We start from the raw sequence: 23098 nt of genomic DNA on the forward strand, positions 1-23098 counted from the left end.
TATTAGAGAAGAATGAACAATAATTTAGAAAACTATTTATTAATCATTGAAGAAGTCTCACATTGTTTTGCATAAAAATAACATAAGGGTTTATAAAACTAATTCACACAAGACTTAGAGTTATCACATGCATAAGATTGCTTCGGTGAATAATCAGACTTTAGGCCCAACATATTTCTTTTAAAATTTGTATTAATTTTTAATTATTAAATTTCTAGAATATTAAATTAAAAATATAAATTATTAATTTATTTTATAAAAATATTAATTAATAAATTATTAAAATAATAAGTGACACATCATAATTTTTTTTATCTTAATCATTATTGTCACATATATAAAAATGAAAAGGATCAACGAAATAAAAAAAAAATATTAAAGATCAAAAAACTGAATTTTGAAATAGATGGATAAAAAAATTAAAAAACACATAAATAAAGAGATCAAAAGTGAATTTAAACAAATATATTGTGTGAAATAATTAAAATATCAATGCCATATTTTTAAATAAAGAAAAATAAACAAAACTATACACTCGCACAATTTCTCGCCCCATATATCCCCTGTAATATCTCCTGCATTTTTTTTCCAGTTATAGTGCCGTGTTCAACTCCAACAACACCCATAAGAAAATCACCATGGCTACATGTTTCCGAGTACCAATATCCATCCCTACTTCCATGCCCGCTTCACCTTCTCACTCTCCTTCTTCTCGTTTCCCTCCAACAAGGTTGAGAACTCTCAGAACCCTTAACGCATTTGGCAAATCCAAAATTCCCATGCCCCCTTTCAACCCTAATGACCCTTTTCTCTCCAAACTCGCTTCTGTCGCCGCTTCTTCCCCCGAAACACTCCTCAATCCTTCCTCTAATCCCGATAATCTTCCTTTATTAGACATTTTCGATTCCCCTCAACTCATGGCCTCTCCTGCTCATGTAAAATTTTCATTCCATTTCATGTTAGAATTTGAAAATTAGAAATATTTGTATGCTTTGTGTTCATATAGGTTTTTGTTTAATGTTATATATGTTTAATAGAGTTTAATTTTGGAAGTAGTTATGATTGAAGCTATGTAGCACCGAACGTGTCCGTGTCGGTATCATACACCTGCACGACACATGTGATTACGTTTAATTTATCTATTTTTTGAAATTATTTTCGGTGTTGCCGTTTCAGTATCGGGGTCATATTCATATCTAGGGTGTCCGTGCTTCATATCTTTAAAATCAAATATTGATTACAGATTGAATAAACTCTTTGTTTAAATATTATATGTTCTATGCATTAATTTTAATTATCCTTATCTTGCGTGGTTAAAATAGCTTGAGAGGTCTGCTAAATACGGCCAACGGCGCCGCAGAAGGCCACCGCCCGACCTGCCATCAGTGCTGCTTGATGGTCGAATTGTTTATATTGGCATGCCTGTAAGTGTTCATTTATGCATTTGGTCCAATTCTGGTGTTTAGTTATTTATGACTGTAGTGCTTAATGTCTTATTCTGTGGAAGACTTGAGTTTTATGCTTATTCTGTTAATATTATACTCCCTCCTTTTTTAAAATGATTGTCGTTCAATAATATTGACATTACACTTTTACTAAATTAACCTTATTAAATTGGAAAAATTGTAATCATTGCTACATTGAAAAGTGAGAATGATAATCATTTTAAAACAAATTTTATTTGATAAAACGACGGTCATTTTGAAACGGAGGGATTATTAGTTAGTGGTACTTTTATTTTTGGTAATTGGAAGTTGTAGAAACTGTTATGGCTGTATTGCTTATTGTCTTATTCTGTGATAGGTTTGAGTTTCACACTTATTCTAATATGCTTATGTTAATTATACTTTTTTTGCTATAGCAATATGGCAATATGCACAAACTGTTCTGACTGTTTATAGTTTTGACCTATCAGTTGGTGCCGGCTGTCACTGAGCTTGTTATCGCACAGCTTATGTACCTGCAGTGGAAGCAGCCTAAAGAACCAATATATGTTTACATAAACTCCACCGGGACTACACGAGCGGATGGAGAAACGGTAATTGGCAACAACTTGCTTTTAAGATTGAAATGTTTGATGTACTGTCCGTGGACATATGCTTTGTATGGTTCACTATCTCTGTAAGATAAAAGTGTCTGCCCCCTCCCTCATTTCTCACTGGCATATCTCATGTATTTGTTGTTCTCGACTTTAGGTGGCAATGGAGTCAGAAGGTTTTGCCATTTATGATTCAATGATGCAGATGAAAACCGAGGTTTGTTTCTTCCCATTAACAATGCACTTCAAATGATTATTTACTTGTATTTCTTGTTGACTTTAGGTGATGATTGTACTTGATAGTAATTTGATGAGACAATATTACGGGTTGCTTTGGTTTATGGAAATTGTGAAACATAATGTAATTATGATGATTTGGACATTATCCCATCAACTCTTGGGGCTGTTATATAGATGATTCACGCCGCTAGTGGCATGGTGACTCAGTAAATTATGTTTATAATAATTGCACGCATCCTTTGAGTAATGTAATTTTAAATTTTTAAACGATACTAAGGGAAAATAGGTTAATTATTTGTCTCCTCAGAATCATGTGCAATTGTTCATCTTTTTTTAAGCGAATTATTAGTATCTTCGATAACATTTGAAAATATACTGTCCCACGTATTTGGGACAGCCTAGACTTGAGCCAAGATTTCTCTTGGTGACTACTGAACCTAAGAGTGTCAAATCTGCTCTAGCTGGTGTGCCCTGGAAAACAGCTATGCAAGAAGAATATAATGCTCTAATCAACAATAATACCTGGACACTTGTTCCCTTACCTCCTCAAAGACATGCTATTGGTTGCAAGTGGGTATTTAGGGTTAAGGAGGACCCAAATGGCTCGGTCAATAGATACAAGACTAGGCTAGTTGCTAAGGGCTTTCATCAAAGGTATGAGTTTGACTTTACTAAAACTTTTTCACCTGTGGTTAAACCTATCACAATCAGACTCATTCTCACTATTGCCCTCACACACAAGTGGCAAATTCAGCATTAGATGTGAACAATGGCTTCCTTAATGGCCTATTTCATGAAGAAGTTTATATGGATCTATTGGGAAAAACCCAAGTCCCACATTGGTTAAAGATAGAACCTACAAAGGGTTTATATAGAGTGACATTTTCCTCACCTTACAAGTTGGTTTTGTAGGGATGAGTTAGGCCAAACTCTAATTCTATCAAGCCTATTGATTCGGGTCACCCACCATTTATATCCACGAACTAAGTCCAATAGTGTTAGGCGTGAGGGGGTGTATTGGGAAAAATCCAAGTCCCACATTGGTTAAAGATAGAATCCACAAAGAGTTTATTTAGAGTGACACTCCATACCTTACAAGCCGGTTTTGTAGGGATGAGTTAGGCCAAACTCTAATTCTACCAGGACCAACCAAAAGGCTTTGAGAGTGACAATCCCTCGTTGGTTTGCAAACTTAGTAAGACTCTCTATTACCTAAAACAAGCACCTAGGAAATGGTTTGAAAGGCTTCAAACCACTCTTATCCAACTCAAGTTCAAACCCAGCAAGTGTGATCCCTCCTTATTCACCTACTTTCTTGAAGGACACACACACCATCTACATTCTCATATATGTGGATGATATCATCATCGCAGGGGATTCTCCTTCTCTCCTTCAAACTGTTATTTCCAAGCTGAATGCTACCTTTTCACTTAAACAACTTGGTGACCTTGATTATTTCTTGGGCATTGAAGTAAGAAAGATTGCTCAAGATTCCCTTTTGCTCACTCGGTCCTAGTACATCAAGGACTTATTGTTGAAAACTAACATGCTGGAGGCATGTCCTGTCCAGACACCCATGCAATCTACCTGCAAGTTAACCAAAACTGGGTCTGCAGCAGTTTCTGATCCCTCCATGTATAGGTCAGTGGTGGGTGCATAGTATGCAACTCTTACCAGGCCTGACATTGCATACTCTGTAAACGAGGTCTGCCAGTTTATCTCTCATCCCTTGGAAACTCATTGGGTGGCAGTCAAGAGAATTCTTCGGTACCTCAAAGGCACCATGGGTCATGGTTTAATGATTTCCCCTTTGTCTCTTGCTGTTCCTCCCTCACTTCATGTCAATTGTGATGCTGACTGGGCTGCTGACCCAGATGACAAAAGGAGTACTTCAGGAGCTGCTATCTACTTTAGGAGTTATCTTATTTCCTGGTGGTCAAAAGAAACAACCTGTTGTTGCCAGGTCTAGTACTGAAGCAGAATATAGAAGTCTTGCTCAGGCAACAGCTGATCTGTTATGGTTACAAACTCTACTCAAGGAACTGCTTATCTCCTCCAAGATCCCTCTAATCCTATGTGATAATCAATCTGCTGTTATGCTGGCTCATAACCCTATTCTTCACTCAAGAATCAATCAAGCACATGGAGATTGATCTATTTTTTGTCTGGGAGAAAGTGTTGGCCAAACAGCTTCACATCACTCATATTCCTGACACTGATCAATGGGCTGATGCACTTACCAAGCCTCTCCCCTCCACTAGATTTCTAGAATTAAGGCACAAACTCAAGGTTGCTTCCTCCCCTTGAGTTTTGGGCCCAAGACTGACAGATGACAGTCTGAGCACTGTTCAAAACCTGCTATTGCAGGTCAATCAAATCTGCAATATAAAAGCAGACAGTTGTAATGATTTGTAACTAACCAAAACAGAAATAAAAGTTAGTTAGACTGAAATGGAATATCTCTTTGTCTCCATCACTTTCTAATAGCTTTTGTCCCCTGAGCAGATAAACACTCTAGCTCTTGGTGTTGCTGTAGGTCAAGCATGTTTACTACTTGCAGCCGGGACTCCTGGCAAACGCTACATGATGCCCCATGCAAAAGGTACAGTTTGGACCCAATTGTTTCTATGTTTTTGCTTATAGTTGATTCTTCGCAGATTTGATACTTTTCTACTGGTTACTGTTTCAGCCGTGATTCAGCAGCCTCGTGTTCCACCAATTGGGTTGAGACCTGCAACCGATGTTCTTATTCATGCAAAGGAGGTTAATCAAACTTATGTTGCTACATTGTTTTTTTATTAGGAATGATAGAGTTTTGGGCCCGTTTGTTTTGGCTTTTTTTAAAAATGATTTTTATAGTGTTATATATTTTAGTGTAAAAAAATTTTACAAAGAAACTTTTCATAAAAGCTTCAAATGAAAATTTTGTTTGAATAGTTATTTTTAAAATGTTACTTTAGGTATTTTATCATTTTATTGAAACTTTTTTTGGATATCAAAATTTCAAAAAATCAGTTAATTTTGAAGCTATTTCAAATAGCTTTTTCTAAAAATCATTTTTGAGATACAATTTTTAAAAAAAATTGTGATTTTGACTATGTTTTGATCTTCAATAATGTATATTTATGTTATACAATGAACAATTCAATCTTTTAATTTATAAAAAATAAATTTAGAAAAACTTGTAATATTTTGAAAAACATTTTTGTAAAATCCATTTTCAGAAATACAAAGAAAAAATCCATTTTTTTAAAGTTAAAACGAACTGGCCCATTATATTGTCATACTATTTTAATGGGATTAATTTTCTTATCAATAATAGTTTCGTGTTGATACCTTGTTTATGTTAAGTTTTTTTATAGTCATTTCACTTAGTGGCCACAAGTTTCATATTTCATTTCCGCTCATATTTTAAATATACAATATCTAGAGCCTACAGGTAATTCCTTAGTATGTTTGAAGCATTTTAAATTTTTTTTCTTACTATCCAAGCTCAATTTCCATAATCAGATGGTAAATGTGAATTTGAGCACCTTTCTTGTTCAGGACTTGCGATTTATATTCACTCAGATATCCCAGTCTTAGATACCCCCATATATTTGGAATGGACCATTCTTTCTCACTTCCTGTGTAGTTTCTATTCTTCAGTTTGACTCTAAATGTGAACCCGAACATCTTTCTTAAACAGATACATCTATCTCTTTAATCTTTCATAAACCTGCACATCTATCTATGTATTTTCATTCTTGACGTTCTTGTATTTAAACCTAAATGTCCAACTATGTTTCTGAAATCTTGGCCTTTACTCCAAAATTTTCAGGTGATAGTAAACAGGGACACTCTAGTTAAACTACTGGCCAGACATACGGGAAACGTGAGTATCATGCATTAGGTATTACATATCATATTTATTCAACACAGATGAAGTAGGATCTAATATTTTTTATTTTGCTTATTCTCTAAACTACTAGTCTGTGGAGAGAGTTGCTAAAGTGATGAGGCGACCATATTACATGGACCCATTAGTGGCAAAGGAATTTGGGGTCATTGACAAAGTAAGTGCTTATTTACATTGGGTTAAGAGTCTGTTTGTTTCAATTTTTTAATAAAAAAATCACTTATTTAAAAAAAATCTATTTTCAAAATTTGTAGGATAAATGACTTCACCACAAATTTTAAAATCATGTTTAAAAGAAGTAAAAATAAATAGTCTCTTAGTAGATTATCTTCTTCAGTCTATGTTCTCAAACATGCTTTGCTGACCAATGTTGGAACTCACTGTTCCCAGATTCTTTGGCGTGGCCAGGAGAAGATTATGAGCGACGTTTCTTCTCACGCAGAATTGGAAAAGGGTGCTATTGATGCTATAATTGAAAATAGGTTTTAGTTCCTCTTTTGGACACATATCTTGCTCATGTAAGTCAATTGTCTTCCTCTCTCAATGTTACTGCAAAGTCTGGAATGTATTTATTTTGCTTACAACAAATGATGCTGCCTCTGTTTTGATGGACGGAGTGTAAAGGGGCTTGCTGCATAATATGAATGGTTTCTATTATTGAATCTTTGATTAAATTGTAGGTAGAGTGAAAAGTGGGGATACGGGGAGACATATTAGGCAACATTTGGTTCACAGAGAAACTACTTTGTTTAAAGCCAACTTCTCTTCAACCTTTTGTTAGTAACTGGCGCCGACTTACCATTTAATTATAGAAATTGACTTAGTGATGGCAGAATATGTTCACAACAGAAACATAATTAGACTGACTATAGATAGTGCGGAATGTTAGACCTCTCATTAGAGAATATTATGGGGCAGAGAAGAACAAAACTGACTTTGGTCAGTTTTGTGGCAGTCATGGTTTTAGAATTTAGAGTCTGTCAGTTACTTGTTATTAATTAAATGTGTCAGTTATGTTGACTATTAGTAAGAATAAACAGGAAGTGGGCAGGCGATAGTGTGTTATCTTGGAATTATTCAGTGGTTAGTGGGAGAGACCAAATTCTCAAACATTTGGGAAGGGGAGAGGCCAAGGCTCTTGAAATCTTGGAGAACAACCTTGTCTGTCGTGCAACGATTACAGTGGGTTGCCACATTCATCGACCTACAGAGGAAGGCTAACAATGCCACTCCAGTAATTCCAAAATGTTAGGTGATTTGTCCTATTAAGTGTGGGATCCAGGTGGTGAAATTGGGCTGCCACCCTTCTGCTTTAAATAACCTGCCAAGTTCAAGATAACCCATTTTGGCACATGTAGTGAATAGCATCATTCCGATTTGATGTGTATCTACTATCTAGTCTCTACTATATCTAGTCATTTTCTTGAAACACACCCTAGTCACAGCTTGATATTCTTGTCCACTTGGTAAGCAGATTATAGCTTTTAATTTTCTCTGGCATACTATTGTTTTCATAATTTTGTTTTTTCTAAAGAATGTCAAGAGCAAAGTGATTACGTTTCTTTTTTGCTGTGGGTTCTGATATGAAGCTTTGTGTTACTGTATTGCAGGTTACAGATGTTCCGGGGCCCTAATACCATGTGTAGGAGATTTCTGTTTTTCTTATACTTTTTCAACATTTTAAAAACTATCCCGGGCTCCTAGGGATGTTCGACACCTGTTCACCGAAAAGTGAAATCTGTAGTTATTAAAAAAGTTGTAGTGCACAGAAGGCATGACTGATCAAACAAGAAAACAACAAAGTGATCATTCATCTATGTGGTCATATAGTGTATGGTTTGCTTATGATCATATTCTTGATGTCTTTCATTTAGCAGTTCTATTTTCTTCTCCATTTTCATTCAAAAGTTTTAAGATGTCCAATAGTTCCTCGAACTGCAAAGCATTAACTAACACATTTAGTGATGACTTTTCCTGATCATTTAAATTGAGAATCTTCAAAAACTAACCAACACCAACTTAGTGTTTTTGGTTACAAAGAGCAATGTATTTATCAATGAGATTAATTATTATGCCATGTGTAAAAAAATTTTACATTGTCAATGCATCACAATCATTCATTTGTATTACTTTTTAAATGTTCAAAATAAAAGTCAAATCTCTTAAATATATTAGTGGTTGTGATTAACTGATGCTGTAAAAAATATTTACACGGTCAGTGTATATCAATTAAATTCTTTATCAAAATTGATTCTATTATAAATACATGTCTAAATTCTAGTATTAGGCAAAAAAGAAAAAAGTTATGCAAAAAGTTATGTTATTTGAATATTTATATTTATCTCTTAATAGTTAATAATTTACACATGATATTGTATTTGACATCAACATTTTGATACAAGATATATTTCTTTGATGGTAGTTGGGATGTAAATGTCTTTGATGGAGTAAGTGCCTAGTTGGTTGATTTGAAGTCACTAATAGGTATGACAATAGTAGGTATGGGGGTTTAATAATATTCTTATAAGCGCCCTGAATTTTTTTTCTGTTATTGGGTGGATATCCCGCATTCATAAGTGCTTATTTTAGTGACTCCATATTCATGTTTATTTCTATTTTGTGATTTTTTATCATATTTATTGTGAGTCTAGTTGCTATCTCTAATCACTATTCACTTCATTTTATAAAAAATATCTTATTAATGTTTTATTTAAAATACTAATAAATAATAATAATTATTTTTTATTACTATATTCCTGTTTATTAATTTTTTATTCAAATACTCTATTATTTATAATTAATATCTATTATTTATAATTAATAAGAGTATTATAGGAAATGATATTAATTTTATAATTAAAATTAACATATCTAATATTTTTTTAAGAAGTATTGCTAAAATATAGTACTTTTTATAAGAGGGAGATAGTAGTATGTTAACTCTTCATATATACTGCTACAACTGAATTTATAATAAAATAAAGACAATTTTTATGTTTTTTAAGAATTATAGATAAATGCATTTTTTTAATTCGTCTAAAATAAATAACACAATTAGTAATCTACTCTTAGTTAAATTACTATCCACTAATAATATTAAATATTCTGAAATAAATGTATTTGTCCTAGATTTATTGCAATTGATTAAATTTAATATTAAAAAAAGTTTAAAACTTTTATTTATAAGTAAGATGGAGTACAAAAGAAAACTTCATTTCAACTTGAAACATAGAAGGAAGAAGAGAGGATATTATTAAATATATTTGTTTAATTATTTTTTATAAAGGGAGAGGAAATCCCATGACTCACTTTTTGATTCCCTCCATATTGGGAGATTTGGAGGGAGAAGATTCATTGTTTAGAATTTTATTATATTTCTTAATTTATTTTTAATTATTATATTCTTTTTATTAAATTATTAAAGATTAATTTTTTTCTATATATTGTTTTAGGTTTCATTTATCTTTTATTTTGCTTTGCTATTTGTATAGTGTTGCTTTCAAATGTGTTTTTTCCTTTTTATTTTGTCGAATTTCCCTTTTTTAATTTTACTTAGAATGTTATTACATATGATTTGTTTATGTTTTTTTAGGATTAGGAATTCTATGATTTCAAAGGATTAGGAATTATATGTTAAACTTTTGTCCTAATCATGCGTGTTAGTATATATTTTTGCGTAGGATTAAAAATTATTAGTAAAGTTTAATTATTTGGAATGTGATTTGTGATAAAAAAATCTCTGAATTGTGAGCAACTAATTTATGTAATGAGTTTCTCAGCAACAAATATATAGGAGGTGGTTTAGAAGTGATTTTAGCTAATTTTTTAATCATAAAACAAGCAACTTATATATGACGCCATCATTTATAATTTTGTATGAAATACGTCAAACGATCTTTTATATTTTGCAACTTTATTTCATACAAATTTAGATTTTTAGACTTATTTCAAGCATTTCGCCTCGTATTTGGAAATCTAGATTATTGTGATTTGTAATAAAAAAAAACCATGAATTTTTTTAGTGATTTGTGATTAAAAAAAAGGCTTAATATAAATTTTAGTCTTAATTTAATTTAATATTTTATTTTAATCAATTAATTAAAAATAGTTATAAGTTAGTCTCTTAAATTCACTTTCTTAGTCCTTAGTCTAAATGGTCATTTCCGTCAAATTCTGTAGAAAAAACCTTAAAGTTATGATAATATGAATTTACGTAAAGGCTCAAAGTCCAAATGTGATTTAACATTTGTACTATAAAGTAGAGTTTCCACTTAAGTGCAACGAATCCTAAGTGAAGGTAAACAACGTTAATCTAAGAATAACTTAAGTGAAAATTCTATTTTATAGTACAAATGTTCACTTTGAGCTTTGCAGTACATCCATGTCACCCTAATTTAACGTTTTTTAATTAAAATTTGACGGAAATGACCAAATAAGTTAACAAGAGTGAATTTAAGGGACTAATTTATAACACTTTTTAGTTAAGGGACTAAAGCGAAAGATTAAATTAAGTTAAAGGACTTGAAGACTAAATATGCTGGAAAAAATGTGAACATTCTAACATTACTTGACCAATTTTTTTTTTAACATTCTAACATTATTTTACCTCTTTAATTATATAAATTGTTTTATTAGATTAGATGGATTATCAAGATCAAAGAATTGTTATTAATAAATGGTTTGATTTGTATCAAAGAGTTCTAGTTTAACTAATGTGTGCTATAGGATGAGCTCTGAGAGGGTAAGGGGTTGTGAAGAAATAATGTATCAAGTTAGTAATAATGAAACTAGTAAAAATATATTAAGAATGAGTCCTCAAACTTTTATGACCTTATGTGGTATGTTAGAAAGAAAATAGGGAAAAGTCATGGGTCACCAATGAATATAAACTTAAAACACATGAAGATAAACTTAAAATTCCTCGAGATAATATAAGAATAACCTAGAATCTGGACCTAACCGAGCCGATGGAGAGGGATCTGAAACTTTAAAAGAGATCAGAAAATAAAAGTCATCGATCACCAATAAAGACTTTGTTGAAATTATTCAAGACTAATTTAGAATTGTTTTTTTTACTAAATACGAGTGATAATATTTGTAAGGATAAAAAGGTAACTTAGTTTTAAAACCCCTTCCCCCCTCTGAAACAAACCTATATGTAGTTAAAAATCCATCACTTCCCCTCCCCACTTCGAGCCAAACATACATTTAATTAAAATAATTCTCCTCCCTACCCCTCCCCTCTATTAAAATTGCTCCCCTTCCTCTCCATTCGTTGAACCAAATGGACCCTTGAACTATGTTTGGATTGATGGAACATAACAGAGCGGAGCATAATGGAACGTGACGGAGCGGAACGGAGCGGAGCGGAACTGAATATTGATCACATTCCATTGTTTGATTATTTTATTAAAAATGTCTCATTCCATCACATATACCCCAAATTGGATGGAACAAAATATAGAGATTTGGATGGAATTAGATGGAACGGATTCCATCATGTTCCATTCCATTCCATCCATTATTTGCAAATCCAAACAATATAATCTCGTTTGTTATCGGTGCACTCCATTCCAAACATACATTTAGAGTCTATTTGGTTAGAGATTTTTTTAAGGGGATAAATTAAGTATGTTTGATTCAATTTTTTATGAGGGGACAAGAGGTAATTTGAATCCTTTTGAGAGTAGTTTTTCTTTCCAACAAATTAGAGAGTTTTAGAGGAGAGGAGAGGGAGAGGAGTTATAATAAAATATATTTTTATTATATAATTATCCTTATTTTTTATTATAATCATAAATTTTATTTTATAAATATTATATGTTAATTTATCACCTTATTATAATTTCTCAATATTTTTAAATACAATTCTATTATTTTTATTTCTCTAACTCAACTTTCTTTCTTTTTTCATTTATTTTATTTTATTTATTATTTTATTTATAATAATTTAATTTTTTTATAAATTAATTTCATAAATTATCATCTAAAATTTATTTGGACTCCATTATATATTATCTAAAATTTAATTTCATAAATTATTTATAGGATTAGACTAATCATTTAGATGAAAAAATGGTTGATTTTAAGATTGATGATATAATGATTCTACAATATTTATCAATATTTTATATATATTTTAATATATTTTAAAATATTTAAAATATTAAATATTTTGTATTTGATTATTTAGTAGTATTCTAATATTTTAAAGATAAAAAGATAAAATAGTTTTAAAATTCCTCTCATCCCTTTATAAAAGAATCATATTTTTTTGATTAAAACTTTCTATTTCCTTCCCCTCTTTTAAATCAAACATATATTTAATTAAAATACATGTCATGAGTCCTCACCTGACACCTGATTTTATTTTTTAAAATAACCATATTTTTCAAATTAAATATTTAAATAACCATTTAAAAAAAATACGAAAAATAACCATCTTTTTAAACAGATGCGCCAGTTGATCCGGCACATCCATTTAACCTTAAGAGGAGGCGTCATTTCCCTTGGCGCATACTTCTAGAGCATTGCATGGAGGCGTCAGGGTTGTTGGCGCATGCATGCATCTTTAGCCACATGCGTCCGTGCATCTGGTGCATGCATGTGTATGCGCCCATGCATCTGACGCATGCATGCAATGTGTGTTTGGCAATAAAAAAAAGAATTAAGGTATATGCGCAAGATGCATTGACGCATACACCAATGCATAGACACATGCGTCAACAACCCTGACGCCTCCATGCAATGCTTTAGAAGCACGCTCCAAGAAAGCTGACACATTTTCTTAATATTAAATGGATGCGACAGATCAACTGACGCATCTGTTTGAAGGTGATTATTTTCATATTTTTTTAAAAAAATAATCATTTCAATATTAAATTTAAAAAATATGATTATTTAAAAAAAATATCTACTGAACTCCCTTCCTCTTTATTAAAATCCATCACTCTCTTCCCCTTTGCTTTGTTGATCACCTAACAACCAAACTACACTTAAAGTGAAAAAAAGTGTGATATATCTTCTCTACTTTTATTTTATTTCAAAACAACACTAAAATAGTTGGGAGAACAAGCATGGCCTAAACATTGTGAATGAGGTGGTGCTCTTTTACCGGGTAAATCCCAATGAAACCCTCCTCAGTTTTTGGATTCGCGCTTTTTCTCTCTTTTTCCGTTACATCCTCTTCATCTTTTCCACCAACACCATTCTCTTCAAACCCTAACCCAAAAGCCACTCCCTCTAACCTGTTATCTCTTCTCGGCCCCACACCTCACTCCAAACCCGTCAATCCCGTCATAGCACGCAAACTCTTCTCATGCCTCAAATTTCTCGTCCCGTTTTCCCCAACGGTCACCGCTTCTCCTCGTTATCGGAAATTATTCCGGACCGAACTCATCGCACCAAGTCGGAGACACGAGAATGATATGATTTGGTGGCCGCCTGAATCCGTTTTGGAACTTGCTCGCCTCGCGGTTGATTCCGGTGGTGACCCTGCCGCCGTTCATCGTCTTCTTGATCCAACCGTCATCCCAGTTAGTTACAAACCTAATAACCATTTTCAATTATACTTGCATTTATTTATTATGATAGAGTAAGTCACTATTTTAGTTCTTGTAACTGAATTGTCCTTAAATCCGCCAAATAGCAATTGAGTTCTTAAATTTAACAATATCAGTCAATTTAATTTTTTACTTACCAAATTCCGCTACATAATTTTAATATTTTAATTGTTATTGTTATACTAGAAATAACAATATTATAATATTATAATGAGAGTCTTGGGTAGTACATATAATACAAAAGTAGTTGAAAAATAGATTTATGTAATTTGGATATGTTGAGAGAAAACTGGTAGATTTTGTGGTAAAGAGAGTAAATTAGATGAAAAGGAGTCAAATAATATGAGGTAGAGGAAAATTTAGAAAAAATATAAAAGAAGTTATTAAGAAAGATTTCATGATTAACGATTTAGATAGAAGCATGGTTCTGGATAGAATATTATACTGGAAATTGATTCATGTAGCCGGCCCTATTTAGTGGGATGGGACTTGGTTGTTGGTTGTTGTTGTTGTACAACTCATCTGTTATTTCGTAAGTTTGAGGAACTAAATTGTTGGATACTTACAAATTGCAATGTGGCAGGTACCTAGTGTTGAGGGATCAAACAAAAACCGATGCCAGCTCACCAGAACTCCATATGGAAGACGCTTTATTTCTGAGGTTTGTTCTCAATTCTCGACAATAATTTCCAAGGGTGAAAGAGAGGGTGCTGATAGTGATGCTGCATTTGTCTTTATATGATTGCAGGAACTGAACATGTATATGCAGTTTTTGTTTGAACTCATTGTTGATCGGGGTCCTTCCGTTGGGTTTGATGTTGCCTTGAGCAGATTTGATCTATTCCACGGTCATCTCTTTCTGTCTAGAGACTCTGGAAGACTTGGTATCTTGTATGTTGATAAGTGGTATTAGTTAGTGATGCAGATAATTTTCTCTGTTAATTAGATATAGCTCACTTTATTGAAATGTTTATCTTAGTTGAGTTAAGAATGCAATTCATTTAATATTTGGCAGATTCCACGCAAGGGAATACCCTGCATATAATAAACAAGTGTTTCCATACAATATGGGCTATTGTCAGATAGGTACATTGCTATCACCACATCTCAGATGTTCTTTTCTGCTTAGTTCCATTTTCTTTCATCTCTGTTAAGCTTAAAAAATGTAGGTACTAGTAGGCCCTGCTTTGGATCCTGTGAGATTGCTTTGTAATTTTTGTAGGCACTTGGTGTGGGAAGGGAAATGAAAAGTCAACATGGCTTTAGTAAGTTTATATGAGAGAAAGGTGGGATAAGGTGAAATATAGAGAGAATAATATAAGAGAGTCATGGTGTCTTTCCCACCTTAAAGTTAGAGGATACATAAGTCATAAATAATCTCGATCATGATCATCAGCATCCAAGAATTAGGGAAACCTTCACTTAAAAGCTGTCAAGGAGGAAGAATCATGTCATTGAAATAATCTACAGAGCATCCCATACTAGTCAATGTTGGACTTCAGTTCCTCAGAATATCCAAGTCCCTATCACAAATTCTGTGGCCTAAGGCCCCGATTCTCTTATAAATACTACCTCTGTGACCTCTAACTATCTCAGTCACAACTAATCCTAAATAACCAACAAAGTCTATATCCCTCAACTAACATATCTATCAAAGAGAGAGGAGATGTAAGTTAAGATGTTCTTGCAAATGCTATAAACGTAAATTTTTGGTTGTATTTTCTTTAAATTCTCAATTTTTTAAAGTGGTGATTGGTCTTTTGAATTCTTCCAGGTTCCAATGTGACATATGATGATTCAATGAACTTACGAAATATTCTCTGGCTGGCTCCTTTGCCTGACCGTTCCACTAAATCTTGGGTGGCACCAGGTACCCTCAGTAGAGTTATCATAACTGCATTACTTTTGTTTGCTTTTCATATGGTACACAAGCATGCTCTAAAGTTTCGTGTTAAATATTATGTTCTGTAATTGATTCAACCTATCCATCATGCAAAGAGTCATTAACGTGTGCAAGGATTTTTATTATTGTTGTGATTTGTGCCCTTTTGAAAATTTATATTGAAACCTTAGATATATGAACCTCAGCAGTTAATCACTAAACTTAACCTATCTTTCTCTCTCAAGGACTTAGGTCAACTTGATTATTTTTTGGGCATAGAGGTTCTACATCTGCCTATTGGATCTCTCCTCTCTCAAAGCAAATATATCAAGGACCTGTTAAGCAAAGCTCAAATGTCCAATGCCAAAGGAGTTGCTTCCCTATGGCCTCTAGTAGTAAACTGTCCAGAGTAGGCTCAGCCAATGTCAGTGATCCTACCATGTTCAGATCCATAGTTGGTGCCCTCCAATATGCAATAATCACCCTGCCAATAATCTCTTTTGCAGTGAATAAAGTGTGTCAATTCCTGTTCAACCCTCTTGAAGATCATTGGAAAGTAGTCAAGAGGATTTTGAGGTATCTTCAAGGGACCATCAATCATGGTTTGCTCCTTGCATCAGCAGGTAATATCACTCCTATCACCATCACAGGCTTTTGTGACGCTGACTGGGCCTCTGACCCAGATGACAGGAGGTTAGATTCAGGAGCCTATCTTTCTTGGATCTAATCTAGTCTCATGGTGAGCTAAGAAGCAGACATTAGTGGCTAGGTCAAGTGTTGAAGTAAAGTATAGAAGAAGCTTAGTCCATGCCACTGCAGAGATTTTATGGCTACAGTCCTTACTACACGAATTAAAAGTTACTCACCAAGTGCCAAAAATTTTATGTCATAATCTTAGTGTTGTTGCTCTCTCCCACAACCCCGTGCTTCACTCAAGAACTAAGCATATGGAACTTGACATTTTCTTTGTGAGGGAAAAAGTCATTCGCAAAAGCCTTACAGTTGCACATATTCTAGCACATGATCAATGAGCAGATATTTTGACCAAACCACTGTCCATTGCAAGATTTTTGGCTCGGGGAAAAACTAAAAGTGGTTGTTGACAAGTTCACTTGGTCAACCACCTTGACATTGAAGGGGGACTTGGCATGGCAATGGGGCGGGATGGAGGCGGGTTTAAGTAGACCTGCCCCGCCTCCCAGACCCGGTCGGGGCTAATAATTGGTCCCCCGACCCCATACCCGACTGTGGTTAATAATTGGTCCCCCGTCCCCGCCCAAAACTCGGTCGGGGTTAATAATTGGTCCCCCGACCCCATACCCAACCGTGGTTAATAATTGGTCCCCCGCCCCTAATGAGGAACGGGTTTCTCGTTAATTTCGATGCGAGGACGACTGGGGCCGGACGAGGGGATTTATTTGCCATGCCTAAGGGAGACTATTGTTAAGAATAATAAGTCAAATGTGAGTTGGAGTCCCACATTGGTTATAAATGTGGAGACTTGAGCATTTATAAGTGGGAGAACCCACACACCTATCACCTTAAGGTTTTGGGTGAATATGTGATGTGTCTCTAACTTGTGTGTTGCTCTTAGTCCAATGTTGATGCTCTTCATCATGACCTAACAAATGGTCTCATGAGCTTTTGGTTCGAAAAAAAGGACTAGCTTATTTGTATCGAAATGCCCAAGAAGAGGTGTCCCGTTGAAATCGAAATGTCCAAGAAGTGGTGTATCGAAATGTTCAGGAAGAGGTGTCAACAGCGGTACAAGTGTATGTGGACAAAAAGAGTTTTCATATGAGGGGGAGCATTGTGGACTCACACTTGAGGGGGAGTATTAAGAATAATAAGTCAAGTGTGAGTTGGAGTCGCACATTGGTTATAAATGTGGAGACTTGTGCGTTTATAAGTGGAAGAACCCACACATCTATCACCTTAAAGTTTTGGATGAATATGTGGTATCTTTTTCACTTGCGCGTGTTGCTCTTAGCCTAATATTGATGCTCCTCCTCATGACCTGACAACTATTAGGATTATGGGCTGGATCCAGTCATAAGAATTGAGTTTAGTCCAATTCTCCCCCCTTCCCTATTAGTAGTATGTAGGAATTCTGTTATGAATTCAGAATCTGTATTGATTAACAAATAATAATACAGTTCAGTTTCTTATTCTTAATCAGGTGCTGTTTTAGAGCCTTAATGTCATCTTGAATCTTGATAGATGTCTTTATTTGATGTATAGTTTGTTAGCTAGCTAGTGATATTCGTTGAACTTCAAAGATGGATTCTCTTAACCTTACTATTGATAAAATTATACAGATCTGAACAGTATAACACAAACAATCACATTTTTTAATTCTTTAATTCTTTTTCCTTTTTCTAATCTCGCCCTTCAGACATCGCGTGAAGGTCTAAATCATAGACGTGTATAACTTGGAAGATTAACTTCTGTAGTGCTGTATCCATAATAATTTACGTTGACGAGATTATTATTGGTTCTTCGTGTCATGTTATTTGGCTAGCTATATGACTGTATATAGGAGGTCATTGATATGTTGCTTATCTATAGTATAAATTCTGATTTAAAATAAAAAATGCCAGATTATGTTTAATTGCTCTCAACTTTTGATGGTTGGATAATTAATGTATAGCTTAAAAAATAAATTGCTCGCAGGGGTTCTGGTAGTACTGGATGCTAATCCTAATGGAATAATCTACAGAGATCTAATACCAGATTATGTAAAAATTGCAAGGACTATATATGAAGGTTTGGTCTCGATTTCCAATGACTGAAACCTGTGGTTTTTTAGCTTCAAATATTTTGTTTTCAAAGTGATGACTTCATTGCGCATGTCATCGATATTTTCTTTCTTGTAGATGATTTTGGAGAGGTTGCTGTTGATGTGAACATCTTCAATGTGGGTTCTCTGAGTCGAAATTATCAAATATTCATATGCTGATGCTATGATCAATACCAGCTTATATAGATGAAGATTAGTCAAAGGTTGCACAGATAATGGAAAGCTGGATGGGAATGAAGATTGATTAGCGGATTTGAGAGGTCAAATTGATAGATGTGTTCAATTATTTGATAGCAGTTTGAAATACATATTTTTAACCTACATAATTTATGGAAACTTCACAATCACTTTGAAATACAAATTTAAAAATATGAAGTGCATGTTTAGTTTAGTTTTTTTAATTTTGAAATAATTTTGAGGTGTTTGATTTTTTTTTTTTTAAATAGAATTTATTCTGTCTTTAAAATTGATTTTGTTTAAAGTAAAAGTTTATTCAAATATAAATTATTTTATCTTTAACTCACTTTTAATTAGAATAAATTTTACAATTTTAAAATTTTACTGAATCAATTCATTTTAAATAAATGGTTTTTATTGCAGAATTCAATGCATACAAATTGTTATTGAACTTAAAATGTGGGAGAAAAAAATCATTTTCAATTTAAAAATAGTTGATTTAATAATTTTTTTAGTCAATCTTTATTTAAAGACATAAGAAAGTAATGTATAGTTGAATTTTTTTTATTAATTAATTTGACTTCATAATTTACTTTAAAAGTAGGATTATACATCTGATTATCCTGTATTTTGTCAATAATCCCATAAAGGAGAGTACATAAGAGAGACACATAAAAATAAGTGAAAAATGGAAAATATTTATTTCTTAAGAACCATGTTAAAGCTAGTTTGTATCATCTTTTTATCAAGATTAATTTATTTATAAAAGTGTTCTATGATTAGCTTTTCATCAAAGTCTATCAAGTGTAACACTCTAATTAAATAAAATCACCCTTAGACAATTGATGATGTTATTTCCAAACCCCTTATATGTAATTTGATTTTCAACAAACACTTCATCATTATATTTTGAAGAAAAACACTATCGTTTGAATCAATTTTACTTTTTCACCTTTTAAAATATATTTTAGAAAAATGTTTCTAAAAAAATATGTTTGGTAATATGACTTTTTAAATATGTTTTAGAAATGAGAAAATAAAAATATTTATTTGGTAATATTATTTTTGAAAACAGTTTTAGAGATGAGAAAATAAAAATTTATTTTTAAAAATTGTTTTTAATTAATATAAAATGAAAAAAAGATTTTATTAATTAATAATTAAATTTTTAATGATTTATATTTAAATATATAAATGTATAATTTTATTACAAAATAAAGTCGAGATATAAATTTATTATAATAAAATATATAATTTAATCTATTTTTAGAGTGGAGTTAATAATGTGTTCTGACAAAATATTTTGTTATCAAAATACTATAACATATATCAATATCCAAGGGATAATAAATATCAAACAAAATCAACATAAATGTTCAAAAAATAGAATTTTTTATCCAAATAACCATAATTTTAAAAAAAAATCTCAAAATAACCCATTTTTCAAATTATTTCTCAAAATACCCCACTTTGAAGAGGATGCGCCAGATGAATTGGCGACTGCTCTTAAATTTAGAGAGGAGACGCCAATTGGATTGGCTAGTGCACATAATGCTGGCAATCCAATTGGCGCCAGTGTGTTAACTTTTAAAGGAGGCGCCAATTGGTCTGACACCTGTGTATGTTTCGTATTTTTTTTTAAAAAAACGTTGTATATTTTAGATAAAGTCGAAATCGGACCAATTCATATTAATATTGATACACGTTTACACAAAAAGGCTAATGTCGATGGTCGAGATCACCTAACCGACCTCCGGTCCCACATCCCCTAGCTACCCGAACTCGTGACCCTAACTCACGTTGATAATTCACCCTAGGTGTTTGAGTATCTGAGGGCCCAGAAACATCACCACCAACTGCAGGAGATTGTCTGAGATATTCAGACAAATCGGCGTAGTCTTGTGTATGCATTGAAGGGCTACCACCATAGCCGAGTTCATGACCCATGCCAGAGTAGTTGAGCAGTGTTTGAGTTCTTGAAGGGCGACCAGGACGATTGAAAGGAGACATTGGTGTGAATGATGCGTCGAGGAAAGATTGAAATGATTGTTATGGTGTTTGGTAGACACATCGTTGTTGAAGGTTTTGGTTTTGTGATGTTTGGGCTTCTTGGTTATAGTTGGAGGAAGGACGGTTGGTGTTAAATGATCGCTGGGTGTTTTGACTAAGGCGGTTGTGATAAGGTGATGCGTTGGGTGCATAACGATATTAGGTGTCTTGATGATGGTCTACTTGTTGGCGGTGGTACGGGGTATGCTCTTGGTATTATGGTTGGGCGTTTGGCATGTAAGGATTGTAGGTTTGTGTGTTTGTGGATCGGAAATTTTGATGGATAGGGGGTTGTGAGTAACCGGTCTGACAATGTTGTTGGGGGTTAGATGTTGAACCTTCTGGTGTGTAAGTTGTCTGGCGTGGGTCGTATAGGTACATATCCTCGGCGATGAACTCAAATCCAACCGATCTGTACCAAGCCATATAATTATGACTTGGTTTTTCTTCGGTTAACATCACAACGTCAGTTAAGACATGGTCTTGTCGGTGTTTCCATTTTCGACACTCATATGTGGCGAAGCTTTGCCATGGGTTAAAGTTCCATTGATCGTTAACTTTGCATAAATGCCATTCTCCGAGGTCTGTCGAGGGATCTGGGATGTGTTGAAGCATACCGAACTGCAATTTAACACGATCACTATTGTGCATCTCCACAGTAGTGAATCTTATGATCGGTGTGCATGCAGTCCAAACAGATGCGTCTTGTTCGTTGATTTCATGGTCATGATCCAAATTTAGATATGGACGCCAAATGAAAACATATATTAGATTATAAATTTGTTAGAAGAAATTAACAAATTATTACGAAATAATTAGATTAATGGTAATACATGTGTCGGTTGAAGGTGATCCAAGAGATTGCGATACTGAGTAATACAATGTCTAGGATATCTGTTATAACTCATACCACGTGCCGACCATCTGCACCATAAAAGTAAAAATATTATTTAGAGATAATAATCGGTAAAGTAAGTAAATATATTCCATTTTTAAGAACTTACTTTTGTGCGTACGGGAATGTGAATGGGTTGTTATTGACGGGGCTAGGGACGGTAGTCTGGACCAACCCCATGCTTGGAGAAAAACAACACATCCAGAAAATATAGATGTGTCTTTGTGTGCATTTTTACACAAAGAGCTATAAAGATAAGCCAAACAAGCGGACCCCCAACTATAACTTCTTATTCTATCTACATGTCTTAGTAAAGGTAAATACAGAACATGCATACTAGAACCACTACCTTCGGGAAATAAAAATAAACTAATTAAAAGCATAATATAACACCTAGTTTTTGTTATTCGAGCCTCTTCGGTAGAATTCTCATCTAACTGTAAGCTGTTATAATATGCCTTAAGGCGTGAAATGAGTATACCTTGACCTCTCGAGCTATCATCTAACAAGTCAGCATTCAAGAGGTCCATGCAAATTGAATTCGCATAGTTGGTTTTACCATTTACCGCCTTACCTTCGATAGGCAGTCCCAATAACATGTAGACATCTTCTAACGTCACGGTACATTCACCGATTGGAAACCATAATCTGTGTTTCTCAGGACGCCATCTTTCACATGATACACGAATAAATTTAATATCAACCGACCAAGACATTATTTTGCTTACATGTCCAAAACCAGAGAGTTCGACATAAGGTTGAATCATTGCGTCCATGTGAACAAATTCGTGGACACGAGTTCGAAATCTAGAAACATCCTAAAAAATAAAAAATAAAATAAGTTACTTTATAAAAAATAAACAACAAAATAAATTACTTTATAAAAAATTGTGTTAGAAAAATAATACGAGAATTGAACGCTTACATAAGTTGATATGTTTGCAACTGTGCCTCTATGCGATTCACCCATAGTGAACAGAGACATCTTGTCGTAGTAAATATATGAAACAATGGTTGTTACATATGAAAGAGTGGTTGTTGCAGAGGAAGAAGTGATTGTTGGTGATGAAGAAATGAATCTTGCATGACTATTTATAATGAGAGACATGCAAAGACATGCAAAAGTTTGGATGCATGGATAAATGGGTTTGCATGCAGGCGCCAATTGGTTTGGCTTACACATGCAATCTTACAATGCAAGCGCCATATGGACTGACGCCTCCTAGGCTTGCATGCATGCATGGTTTTCACATAGGTTGCAACCTGCATAGCTATCTGCATGTAGAATTTCGAGGTCTGCAAGGCGCCACATGGACTGACGTCCATGTACAAATAATACATGCAGGTTCCAATAGGACTGGCGATAGGGTTTGCATGCATGCCACGTCACATGGTTATTTAAGTGTCTTACCATTTCATCCTACAATCAACATAAATTCATCTGCACCAAAAATTTTACTTTTCATCTGCACCAAAATAATGCAATGTCATATGCATCCAAATATATTATCAATGCTCACTGCAACGGTGAGACATATGAGTGTGACGTATACATGT

At 33.6% G+C, this 23098-nt stretch overlaps 2 protein-coding genes across 4 annotated transcripts; both read left to right on the plus strand.

Moving 5' to 3' along the window:
- The first annotated feature begins 524 nt into the window (after window positions 1-524).
- Window positions 525-8045, plus strand: LOC127132381 (ATP-dependent Clp protease proteolytic subunit-related protein 3, chloroplastic). The gene is made up of 10 exons (XM_051061325.1): window positions 525-935; window positions 1323-1424; window positions 1916-2038; window positions 2196-2255; window positions 4784-4880; window positions 4968-5041; window positions 6099-6152; window positions 6250-6333; window positions 6567-6694; window positions 7787-8045. The coding sequence occupies exons 1-9, from the start codon at window positions 639-641 to the stop codon at window positions 6663-6665; spliced, it is 990 nt and encodes a 329-aa protein (XP_050917282.1). The 5' UTR covers window positions 525-638; the 3' UTR covers window positions 6666-6694; window positions 7787-8045.
- A 5093-nt stretch (window positions 8046-13138) lies between these two features.
- On the plus strand, window positions 13139-18811 carry LOC127132382 (uncharacterized). 3 transcript variants are annotated; one of them, XR_007806697.1, is made up of 9 exons: window positions 13139-13711; window positions 14322-14399; window positions 14487-14629; window positions 14754-14824; window positions 15513-15608; window positions 15866-16044; window positions 16127-16243; window positions 18294-18386; window positions 18497-18612. XR_007806697.1 is itself a non-coding variant. In XM_051061327.1 (7 exons), exons 1-7 carry the CDS (start codon window positions 13304-13306, stop codon window positions 18577-18579), a joined length of 972 nt encoding a protein of 323 aa, XP_050917284.1. In that variant the 5' UTR covers window positions 13140-13303; the 3' UTR covers window positions 18580-18811. The 3 variants fall into 3 exon arrangements, 1 of the variants encoding a protein (XP_050917284.1); XR_007806696.1 differs by having other exon boundaries at window positions 15866-16243; window positions 18497-18613; XM_051061327.1 differs by lacking the exons at window positions 15866-16044; window positions 16127-16243 and having other exon boundaries at window positions 13140-13711; window positions 18497-18811.
- Window positions 18812-23098: the final 4287 nt, after the last annotated feature.

The sequence above is a fragment of the Lathyrus oleraceus genome, chromosome 3, assembly GCF_024323335.1.
Source record: "Lathyrus oleraceus cultivar Zhongwan6 chromosome 3, CAAS_Psat_ZW6_1.0, whole genome shotgun sequence".
In the NCBI taxonomy this organism is placed as follows: Eukaryota; Viridiplantae; Streptophyta; class Magnoliopsida; order Fabales; family Fabaceae; genus Lathyrus; species Lathyrus oleraceus.

Bases quoted from the DNA above. Each gene is read 5' to 3' on its own strand.
- LOC127132382 (XM_051061327.1), top strand. From the start codon at position 13,304: ATGAAACCCTCCTCAGTTTTTGGATTCGCGCTTTTTCTCTCTTTTTCC. The intron at 14,400-14,486 runs GTTTGTTCTCAA...ATATGATTGCAG, and splicing joins GAAGACGCTTTATTTCTGAG to GAACTGAACATGTATATGCA. The intron at 14,825-15,512 runs GTACATTGCTAT...GAATTCTTCCAG, and splicing joins TATGGGCTATTGTCAGATAG to GTTCCAATGTGACATATGAT.
- LOC127132381 (XM_051061325.1), top strand. From the start codon at position 639: ATGGCTACATGTTTCCGAGTACCAATATCCATCCCTACTTCCATGCCC. The intron at 2,256-4,783 runs GTTTGTTTCTTC...TCCCCTGAGCAG, and splicing joins TGATGCAGATGAAAACCGAG to ATAAACACTCTAGCTCTTGG. The intron at 6,334-6,566 runs GTAAGTGCTTAT...CACTGTTCCCAG, and splicing joins AATTTGGGGTCATTGACAAA to ATTCTTTGGCGTGGCCAGGA.